Raw genomic sequence first — 12,290 nt, forward strand, 5'->3', positions numbered from 1 at the left:
GTTGTGTGGCATATGCACATGTACCAGATCAGCTAAGAAAGAAGCTTGACAGTAAGGGGGAGAAGTGTGTCTTTATTGGCTATTGTGATGAGTCAAAAGCATACAAACTCTATAATCCATCCACCAAGAAATTGATAGTAAGCAGAGATGTGCAGTTCATTGAAGATGAAGCTTGGGATGGAAGCTTAGAAAAGACAGTGAATGTGAAGACAATTGTGTCTCATGAAGAAGAAGAGGAAGGGACAGCAGCAAATAATCCTTCCTTGGTGGCTCCTCCTCCACCACAGCAAGTACAACAAACCACACCACAAGCTGGAATTCGAACAGCCTTGAGAAGTCAAGGAAGTGCTTCTCCAAGCACATCACAGGGATCAGAAATACCCTCAAGTTCGGATGGAACTCCTAGCACACCAAGAAGACCAAGATTCAGAGATCTGAATGAGATTTATGAACAAGGAGAGGTAAGTAACAATACCGGTCTGAATTCATTATTCGCTTTGTATTGTCATGTTGATGACCCAGTTCATTTTGAAGATGTTGTAAATGAAGATAAATGGATTGAAGCAATGAATGAAGAAATTGGTGCAATTGAGAAGAGTAAAACATGGGAGTTAGTGGACCTCCCTGAAGGCAAAGATGCCATTGGAGTTAAGTGGGCCTATAAGACCAAAAGCAATGCTGAAGGTAAGATTGACAGGCACAAAGCAAGGCTTGTTGTGAAAGGCTACAAGCAGCAGCAAGGCAAAGACTATGATGAAACCTTTGCACCAGTAGCAAGGATGGAAATAATGAGAACAGTGTTGTCTATTGCAGCACAACACAAATGGAAGATTTATCAGATGGATGTTAAATTTGCATTCCTGAATGGAGTGTTAAAAGAAGAGGTTTATGTTGAACAACCTCCAGGCTATGAAGTTGAAGGCCAAGAGCATAAAGTCTGCAAACTGAAGAAGGCTCTTTATGGTCTGAAGCAAGCTCCAAGAGCATGGTACAGCAGAATAGATGCTTATCTGATTGAGAATGGGTTTGATAAGTGTGATGGTGAACCCACACTCTACATAAAGCAGAATGACGGTAAGATTATTATTGTTGTTTTATATGTAGATGATTTGATTTTTACTAGCAATGATGCTTCTCTCATTGTTGATTTTAAAGCAGTCATGAAAAGTGAATTTGAAATGACTGACTTGGGTTTCTTAAGATATTTTCTTGGAATTGAAGTAGACCAAAGTGAAAATGGTGTTTTCATTTCTCAAGATAAATATGTAGAAGCAGTGTTGAAGAGATTTAACATGCAGAACAGCAAAGCAGCTGTGACTCCAACAGTAGTGGGGTTGAAATTGACCAAAGAAGATAGCAGCAAATATTTTGATCCAAAACTATACAAGAGCATAGTTGGCAGCCTTATGTACTTGACTGCAACTAGGCCATACATTATGCACGCTGTGAGTTTAATTTCCAGATTTATGGAAAGACCGAAAGAGACTCATTGGCAGGCAGCCAAGAGGATTCTAAGGTATGTGAATGGAACGAAGGGGTTTGGTATTTTATACTCCTCTTCTGAAAGTTTCATGTTGACAGGTTACACTGACAGTGATTGGGCTGGAAGTGTTGATGATAGGAAAAGCACATCGGGATATGTGTTTCATATGGGATCGGGAGCCATCTCATGGGCTTCCAAGAAGCAACCTGTTGTGTCTTTGTCAACAGCAGAGGCAGAATATGTGGCAGCAACAGCAGCAGCATGCCAAGCAGTGTGGCTGAGAAGAGTTCTCAGAGATTTGTGTCATGAACAGGAAAAGGGCACAACCATTTACTGTGACAATAGCTCGGCAATAGCATTGTCTAAAAATTCTGTTTTTCATAAAAGAACAAAGCACATAGACACCAAATTTCACTTCATACGTGAATTGGTTAACAATGGTGAGATTGTTTTGCAGCACTGCAGAACAGAGGATCAGTTCGCTGACATCTTGACAAAACCATTGGGAAAGAAAAGTTTTGATCATTTCAGGAAATGCCTGGGTATGCAGAAAAACCCAGCAGTTGAAATTAAAGGGGAGTGTTGGAATGATAATTTCAAACTGCCGGAAGCTGACAGTTGAACAACGACCCAGCTTATTCAGAAAACAGCGATTGGACTTTCCCTGCGATGCGATCTGATCGCATATCGCACTTTCCCTTGTCACCCTTCGCTGCATCCCTGTATTGTTTGCGATGCGATCGCAGATCGCAGATCGCAAATCTTAAACTTCTGCGCGTTAAGACCTTTGCTCCTTATCCGCCGATGCGATGGTGCGATGTTGTGATAAGCCCTGAATTAAATTCTGAGAAGATATTTTCAGCCGTGTAATTAATGATATTTACCGCGGTTGGTAAATGTAGGTGAAATTTTTAATTTTATTATTTTCTATTTTACGGAAGTATGGGCACAGGCAACACGTATTGTAAGATATTTTTGTGTTGTTCAATATATATATATAAAAAAAAGGCAAGGGCAGATAGAGCAGTGTGTAGAATTAGAGAAGAAGAGTTCTTTTTTTTCTGCAACGCACAGCAGTGCTGACACTGTAGTTTTCTGAGATAGTAAAATCAGATGCTGGAACTGAAGCGTTCCTGTTGTAATCCCTCTACAGAGGAAGACATTTATGTAACAATTTTCTTTTCTTTTATATGATTAAGATCCTGTATTGAAATAAGAACGTTGTTCTCTGTGTATTTCTTTTGTGTTTGAAATCACCAGAAATTTACATCATTAACCGAATAACAAATAGATTCACAAGAAATAAACAACAGCTAGGATAAATGCAAATACTATAGCTACACTTTTTAGGCCCCACTTCCCAGGTATAAAAGGTGCATTTACAGCATGTAAATATGATCTATGAATAAGTTTTCAACCGTGATAAATTTTTTGGGTTGATAGCATTGGGTAAAAGGATACTTTTCTAACAGGCATATAAAGTTTATAGCAATGTTAAAAGTTCTTGCCCAAGCCGATCGATTCTCTTTCTACCTCCTCGACCTTGCGACCTTCCAATCTGCCCGGTAAGTGCCTCGACATTGTGTTAGAATCGTTAGTCAAGCCAGAACAGGTGGCCCATCGCGAAGTCACCCTCTGACTTCTCAGGTTGCGCAGGGCCTAGGCAGATTATAAAAGATAAGTTACAGGTCTAGAAGTCATTGAGCATCTCCAAACACACTGAATGAGCCTCATTTGAGAGTATATATGCATATCAACCACTATAAACATGAACACAACACTTTCTATTTTTCATGTTTATTCCTGGATTTCTCTTTGTTCTCGCAAGCGATATAGATCTTTATAGTGTTTAATGCCTTCGTAAACATTTTATAATTAAAAACATGATACGGGAATGGAACTAAAGGAGGTGGCCAAAGCAAAATCTCTCCTCGTCAAAAAAGATATTGGACCTCATCAAAATCTCTGCTTGTCAAAAAAGATATTGGACTTCTCGAAGTTGGATTTAAAGAAAAATTTCTGCTCATCAAAAAAGATTTTGAATTTCTAGAAGTTGGATTTAAAGTTATTTATGGTAAAAGGCCAGATGCAATACATTCACAACAATTTTTCATTTAAATTTTTATAGAAATCAATTCTAATATAATGTCTTATTCTTTACCCGGAATTTTAATATGATCTGTAGCAGTGTTGATCCGGGTAGCAGTGCATTAAAAGCTTTGTCGCACTTTCTAACACCATGCACTGTCTACGAAGTCTCTATTCACATTAATTAGCATATTATCTCCCTCTTTAACATATTATCTCCCTCTTTCGACGAGCACAATGCAAGGTTCATAGACCTTTGGACCTTTGTTTGAATCTGTGAGTATCTCTTTCCCTTGAATTTCAGATTTCAGACCATATCAAGTTTAATTTCAAACCATATAAAGTTTAGTTTTGACCCAGCAGGGACTAGCGCTGCTTGCAGGCCTTGTTATAATCAAAATTCAATGTCCATTCTTTGTCACATTAGGCATAATAGTTATTGTTTGATTTCTTCTAACACGGTTTTTGCCACTTTCTTCTGGTCTTCTCGTTGGATTCAAAGTTATATTGAGGGGTGAATCGGTAGAACGAATTTTTTTAATTATTTAAATATTAGAATATAATAAAATATATAAATTTTATAAATTGAACAAATAATATAAGATATATTTGGAAATTTTTATGAGAGAAAACTCAAAACTTTTTTATATGAAAGATTTTGTAAGTACCAACTTACAAGAGACACCAATCACCACAACTACACCATTTGTAGCAGAGACCAATCTCCACTACTGCAAATATTTGTAGGAACCAACCTACTTCACTGAATTTTCTTGCTTCTTTACAATGTCTATTAGTTGCTTCTTCTTTCAGTAGATCTATTTACTACTTCCTTAACCAGGTTTGCTAGCTTTTACTGCCTTCACTAGGTCTACCTTTTACTTCTTCCTTCATCAAGTCTATTTCTCCCAAAATTTATTTATTTTGGTTTCTACTCAAACATAAATTTACACAATAAATATCCAATTTTACAAATCTGGTGCAGAAATATCTACCCTAAATACCTAAATATTTCCTCTTTTATGCCCTCCAAATTTCATATTCTGAAACATCTCATCGAGAAAAATTATAACAAAAGTACCCAATCGACTTGTCCCAAGCATGTCATGCATGACTTTATAATAATAAATACAGAGTGACATTTAACAGAGTTATTTTCTTTCAATATAATATGCTATCTGTAAATCTATTCAAACAATTATTTTAATATGTTTATAATTTTGGAATACGCATAAAGACCAAGATCTCATTATTTCAGGACAAATATGAGCTTCGGTTCAATCTAGCATAGGAAAACTTTTCTGATAAATTCTCTTACACTCAATCTAGCAGAGCATAAAAGAATTTAGAAGTGAGCAATTTGTGTTTCCAGAAAGTTTTGGCCAGTAGGTCCACCGGGTGGGAGCAAGGCCACTCTCACCACATTTTCTGCTCCTTGAACAGGTGAAATATCGCCGGTATTGAATGTCATGGAAGTCCTGACGTAACCAGGGTGCACGCTGTTAACACATGCCTTTCCTTTCAGCTCCCGAGCCAGAAGACGAGTGTATGCATTCAATATCACTTTGGATAGAGAATATGTTGGAAACCTAACCGGCCACACGCTGTCCCTCAGGTCTGCACCTCTCTCAATATCCTCCATGTACTGCTTCACAATGCAATCTATAAACTCTTCACTAATGTTTTCAATGTCTGAAAGTTGCTTCTGCAATGTTTCACCTCTAAAAAACTGTTAAGGAAAACAAAACAAATCATTAATTTGTTAAAAATTTACATATTACTTTACTCCACAGCAATCATCAAAATCACTAATTGAACAAATGACTTTTTACTTAAAAAAAAAACCATTAATTAATTAGTTATACCCTAAGTAGGCCCAAGACAGAAGACACATTGACTATACGTGGTCCAGCAGTAGAAGGCTTCAGAAGTGGAATCAGAGCTTTGCTTATTCTCTTTGTACCAAAGTAATTTGTACCCAGGCATTCTTTGGCAGTCTGGCCGTCCTCTGTAATCCCCTCTGCCCACAAGCCATCTACCTGTGAACCAATTGTATGGTTGGGGAAATTAATTCTTAGTTGTTCTGGTAACATTTAGAGAGTAATTACAGATTTTAATAGGGTTCAGAAGAAAATCAAACTCCAATAAGGTTGCAATACAATTAGCTTTCTAAAATCCATCTGGCTCTTCTCCAGCAGATCCCAGTGGAAGTTCGCGCCCCCTACTGCCGCATTGTTGATCTGTAATTTAGCAAAGAGATCTCTGTTAATTCCATTGACACCAACTAGAGAATTGAATGGTGACCCATTAATCTCTAAATAATGGGCAGAAAGAAAGAAAAAATTCATGATCTCTCTCCCCTGAGCTATATCCTGCTATGGAAGTTTGAATATAGAGATGCCTTGAATGATTTTTTTTTTTTATAAACAGTTCACAGGAATAAGAGCTAGAGACTAAATCTGAAAGGATTTGGATGGCTCTAAAAGATGAAAGGATTTGGATGGCTCTAAAAGATCTGGTCGAAAAGAGGACAGTGACCGAGGATCAACTTTAAGAAACTTATGTGTCTTCAGAGTTGTGTTTATTTTTCATAGATATAAGGCTCTTACTATTAGCATGTCGTTCAAAATATATACTTAATAATAGGAGTCTCAGTTAGGCGGTGATCCAGTATTGCATGTAGTTCGATTCTCAGTACATTTTTATATCAGATTTACTTGAAAACCCCCGAATGACATCTTACAGAATTTGGATTCAGCTGCACCCAAAAATTGGCATCCAACATATAGTATGCACTACAGGCTACAGCATTTGCTCAGTGCTGTACTACATTTGAATTGCATAAAAGATAAGTGCTGTACTACATTTGAATTGCATAAAAGATAATGCCAGTCTGTATGTAAGAATATATTTAATATTATTAATGGTATTATTTATTATAGTTAATATTTTATATTATTAAATGAGGTAGCAAGTGTCGAAGGAGTTTTCTATAATTTTAGGGGATAATTGTATACAAATTTATATTGAGCCTCGATATAGCCTCAAATAATGTAATTGAAGTTAATGGGTTTGCTTCAATGTCTAATGTCATTCATTGATAATTATCAACCTCATTCTCCAAAGTAAAACTCCTCGATATCTTTAACTAGCATCCATAGTTACTTGAATTAGAATGCAATAAGATAAATTGGAAATTTTGTATTGCTTCCAAATTCCAGGAGGCCAAAACCAAACAGTAGATAAATATGTAACAAATAAGGAAAATGCAAGAGTTCACCCCATTAACCCTAAAAAATATGATCAACCTGTACCTTAGATCTCCCTTGTTCTTTAATTAAGATATTGTCATGTCTCATTGGATCTTCCATAAGAAGATGCCTCATAAAAGCCAAGTGGAGAGTTAGTTGACAAGACCCTTGCTCCTTCTCCACATGCTCTTAAACTCGACCTCTTTTAGTTACGATTCCTCTTGTAGGTACATGGAGCATTTGGATTATAATCATGGTGAATATTCATTACAGTTGGCAATTTCATTTTTCCAATTCAAAGTATATATGTCTTATTTTAGTATATTTTCCTTGCATTGTGTTTGGTTTGCTTTTATTAAGATCCTTGGTTGAGTGTTTCACTTTATTCCCATTTTTGGCCAACTCTACTAGTTGACACATCCTTGGTCAACATCCCTTGCAATTCTTATGGACCCTATCTCTTTAGGGTTTCTAATCCAAGTCTCCCAAATCTAGTTTATCCCTGCTTTACTCTCTCAAGTCTCTACCTATCCCTGTTCACTTGATTTTGTCCTTAATTGGACTATGCATCCCCCTCTCAACATCAAAATGGAATATTTAAAGCTTCAAAGAATAAGGAAATTGAAGGAAATACATAAGTGAATTCAAGACCTAAAGCAACAAATGAGAAAGACCTTTCATTCTAATAATAGAGTAAATATACTCATCTAAATGGAGAAACAAGAAGGGAGAAAATTTGATGCCGAAGAAACTGCTAATGAAGGATGTTTGATGCGGAAGAAACAACTAATAAAGGATTGGAAGAAGGAATATGGCATAAATCTATTTTAATTTCAAATTTATTAAATATTTAAAGAGTGTCATTTTAATTTTAAATTTATTAAATATTTAAAGAGATTAATAAAATGTTTTTTGGATTAATCACATTATTAGGATTTGGTCTATTTTCAAATTTATTAAACATCTAAAGAGATTAATAATGTCTTTCAGATTAATCACATAAGTAGGATTTAGTTTACCTTTGGAACCAACTTTATCCTAAGGATGAACCACATTAATTGGTTCCAAATCCTAATGTTATTAATCCGAAAAATATTATTATTTACAATATAAATCACAAAAAATATATAATCTAACATTTAAAGAGATTAACAAAAATAAAATTTAATACAATATTCATTAGAAAAAAAATATAACATAAATTCATGCTAATTTCAAATTTACTAAACATCTAGAAAAATAAAATTTGATATAATTTTCATTGGAAAAAGGAATATGACATAAATCCATCATAACCTCAAATTTATTAAACATCTTAAAAAACTAAAACTGAGTACAAATTATTTGGACTTAATAATAAAATCGGGTTATATTGGCTTAACTTGTACTGAAATTAAATAGTAATACAAAATTCCAAAAATTTTCCTTATAATACAAATATAGTAAGGTTATCTTACTTTTAAATATCTTTGATAATACCCATTATATTTTCAATACTTTAAAACTCATTAAAAAAACCAAACCCCCGATACATCATCATTGCCAAATTTTCACTACCTACAGGCCCATTAAAAAAAACTAAACCCCTCCCATTCATCCTCATTGCAAAATTTCGAGCAATGAAATATTTTCTAAATTTATTGAGCATTGTTGAGTTAAAATTCTTCTTAAATTCGAAACAAAATAGTTAAAAGAATGTTATTTTGAATCTTTGTTTACCATATTCCATTGAAATATTTTCTAAATTTATTGAGCATTGTTGAGTTAAAATTCTTCTTAAATTCGAAACAAAATAGTTAAAAGAATGTTATTTTGAATCTTTGTTTACCATATTCCATTGTATTGTATTATTATTTGAAAATTAAAAAATTATTAACTTAAAAGAGCAAATTACATCAAAATGCCAAAAAAAAAATAAAATAAATAAATTCACATTAACTCAAAAAAACATCAAGATGCCAGGAAGATTTCCAATTATTGTCACTAAGGCTTCAATTATTCTGAGTAGCAGTTTTTATTATTCGAACAGAGCATGTGGTTAACAAATAAGCTGCCCAAACAACTCGCTGTCGGCCTAATATAGTTTCCTGGTTTCCACTCTTCATGTTCTGTCACACTGCCTAGATGTCACACTGCATTGCTTCTTATCAATAAGTATTATAGTCAATTAGGGATAAAATGTTTAATAACAATATTTCTTAGGTCATTATCTCTAAGACTTCGCAAAACTAGTGATACTTTGAAGGCCGGATATAAAGGGGTTGAAAATAATTGTAAAAGTGCAGAATTATAGATTTGAAGACTCTAAAAACATAACTTTACATTTTATATGATAAGGAAATCAAAAACCAAAACAGAGAAGATAACTAAATAAAAAGGAAAGCTGTTTTCTAAATGACAGTATATCAATATTTATTTAAACATTAATACATAAAAGGAAAACTGTTTTCTAAATGACAGTATATCAATATGTATTTAAACATTAATACATATATTGTTTTTCTAAAAACAAAATCATTTAGTTTCCCGAGCGGATACAAAGACTAGAAAGGAAAATATTTATTTTAGTATGAGTCAATAAATTGTTGTTGATGAAGATTTTTGGAGAACTATGTATTGCCATCCGTTAAACTTCAAGTTTTTGAAAATAGATAAAAGGTTAACCCAAAACAGTGAACAAACCTGTGATCACTAGCACACTTTACTCCCAATATCTTCATCCACAACAATAAATAAAACTTACCAAAAAAAACCTTCAAAAGTAATAAAATTACTTAAAATTTAAGTCATGTTAAGCAAGGGCAGGCAGGAATTTTGTAACGGTATACAATGATTAAATTTGCAACCAACGATGTCATTCACAGGTTATTGAAGGTGAAAACATAATCTTGCAATTAAATGAAAAGCACATTGCTAAATTCATCTGGCATAGGAAGCTGGAAATCTTGGCTTAGTTCTCAATGAGAGTGCTGGTCTTATCTCATAATTGTTTTTGTATCATTTTTGCGATTCCAACAGGGTAGTAATTTCTTCTGACATTGACATTCCCCATGGTGGTTACCGTCACAGATAAACGACTGTGTCTCACACATCCTCCATGGTGGTTACCGTCACAGATTAACGACTATGTCTCATGGTTATCCTGTATCATGCATTTTAACTAAATATATAAGAGGGTTCTCCTCAGATCATGTCCTCCACGTACGAAGATGCTTCTGATTTTAAAAAATCACCCTGAAATGCTACTATATAACAAACCCTCCATATGAAAAATCTAGCGTGACATCTCATTTGATAGCTGCTGGATCAAAAGCTGTCTAAAAGCAAAAGTAGCCTAAAAGCATTAGGTTCCTGATTCTGGAAGTCCGGATCAAAAGGATGGACACAAATTACTCAATAGTACAATACAGAAAGTACAAATACAGAAAGAGAGAAACAAGTTAATTCCCTGAGATTGACTTTTAGCAGAAGTATGGAGTTGAAGAGTCTAAAAACATAATTTGAAATTTTAAGTGTTAGAACTTATTTTATATGATAGTGAAATCAACAGCGAAAACATAGGAGATAACTAAATGTAAAGGAAAACTGTTTTCAAAATGGCAGTATATCAAAATTGATTTAAACACTAATGTATATATTGTTCTTCTAAAAACAAAATTAACTTCCAGAGCTAACTTCAAAAACTGAAAACAAGGATTACAAAGGAAAACATTAGAACTTCAACCAAAAAGTGTTAAGAGTTAGTAAAATTGCAAGTTAAGCCACGTTTAGCAAAGTCAACCCAAGTAGTTGAATTGCCGTAGGAATTTTATATTATAACATACAATGATTAAATTTGCAAACAACAATCACCTTCACAGGTAGGTTATGGAAGGTGAAAACATAATCTTTCAATCAAATGAAAAACAAATTGCTAAATTCATTTGGCATAGGAAGCTGGAAATCTTGGCTTAGCTCTCAACGAGAATGCTTGTATCATCTCATAATTGTTGTTTTATCATTTTTCCGAATCTAACATAGTAATTTCTCCTGACCTTCACATTCCCCATGTTTACTCTCATAGAGCAGAGATTATGTCTCATGGTTACCCTCACAGAGCAGCGATTATGCTCATGGTTATCCTCTATCCTGCATTTTAACCGAGTATATTAGGGGGTTCTCCTCAAATCAAGTCCTCCAGTTACGAAAGATGCTTCTTATTTAAAAAAAAACACCTTGAAACGCTACTGTATAATAAACCCTCCATATGAAATATCTAGTTTTCATATCATTTGCTGCTAGATCAAAAGCTGTCTAAAAGCAAAGACTAGCCTAAAAGCATTGGGTTCCTGGTTCTTGAAGTCGGCATCAAAAGGATGGACACAAATTACTCAATAGTACAATACAGAAAGAATGAAAAGGCTAAGTTGAATTACTGTTATCCTACCACCCAGGTTCAAATTCAGCTAATAACATGTTGAATTTTGACATCTTGAATAATATTATTGTAATGGCTTTAAGTCTAAGCATTTTGTTAGTATAATTGTGATAATGACTTCAAGTCTATCTATTCTATGAGTATAATTGTGGTCTGGCCTGATACGAGCATTGTTTTAATGGCTTCAACTTTAACCTATAGTTTTAAACCTCCGATTCAGATTCAGAACCGCCGAGGGTCGACTCTGACTCCAACTCGGTATCGACTCAGCCTAGTTGATTTCAATGACTCGGTCGTTGTAAAAAATACAATAAATATTTTATTTTATTTTAATGAAAAAAACATATTTTTAAAGATTTTCATTCATGTTTCCAAACTCAAAGCATTAGAATATAGAAAGAAGACAACATATGATCAAAGTATGCTCATGAAAATATCTATTATATCAAAATGACACCTAGTGCACTGTCCAATACATGTAATATATAGATCAAAACAAAAACAGATAACCAAGGAGGCTCTAAATGGCCTCTACAACAAAATATCACTAGTCATACTACTAAACAATGCAAGATTATCTGGCTCAGACTCTGAATCAGAGTCAAACGGAAAACCCATCGCTGATCCTCACTATTGCTCCAGAAACCAACTCCAACTCTTCACAAACTCCCCACAAATGTTCACACAAATGCAATGAGATAGTTGTGAGTAAATGTGAAGGGGTTGGGTCACTTTTATAGGCTTGGGAGAGGGGTAGAGGCATTAAGAAAAAAAAAAAACAACAACAACAACAACAAAAAAGAATTGAGTTTGAAGTCTGAGTTGCCGCCTTTTTTCCGGCAGACTAGCTCGGCCGGTTTAAGAAGGGCTCGACTGAACCAGCCGAATCGGTCTCCGACTCGACCGGTTCGGTGATGGACCAGCAGCCGAACTGGTTTTTCAACCTAGCCGACCCGGGCAGGGGTTTGACTCGGTCTACCAGGGTGAATCCGATTCAGACCAGCCCAGTTTTAAAACACTGATCTAACCATTTTGTGAGTATAATTGTGGG

At 34.6% G+C, this 12,290-nt stretch overlaps 1 protein-coding gene across 4 annotated transcripts in view; it reads right to left on the minus strand.

The window, feature by feature from the left end:
• Positions 1 to 4,609: 4,609 nt before the first annotated feature.
• The window catches only part of LOC149220086 (short-chain dehydrogenase/reductase 2-like), a 39,054-nt gene continuing 31,373 nt past the window's right edge, over positions 4,610 to 12,290 (minus strand). For 2 of the 4 annotated variants that reach the window (XM_089384638.1, XM_089384639.1), the window contains 3 exons: positions 5,731 to 5,811; positions 5,437 to 5,610; positions 4,610 to 5,300 (listed from right to left, as the gene is read on the minus strand). In XM_089384638.1, the coding sequence (XP_089240764.1) occupies positions 4,917 to 5,300; positions 5,437 to 5,610; positions 5,731 to 5,811 (639 nt within the window). In that variant the 3' untranslated portion in view covers positions 4,610 to 4,916. The remainder of the gene's footprint in view (positions 5,301 to 5,436; positions 5,611 to 5,730; positions 5,812 to 12,290) is intronic. The other 2 variants (XM_089384641.1, XM_089384642.1) reach the window with 2 other exon arrangements.

The sequence above is a fragment of the Pinus tabuliformis genome, chromosome Q, assembly GCF_031772625.1.
Source record: "Pinus tabuliformis cultivar Carrire ecotype Pingquan chromosome Q, CPIR1, whole genome shotgun sequence".
Lineage (NCBI taxonomy): Eukaryota > Viridiplantae > Streptophyta > Pinopsida > Pinales > Pinaceae > Pinus > Pinus tabuliformis.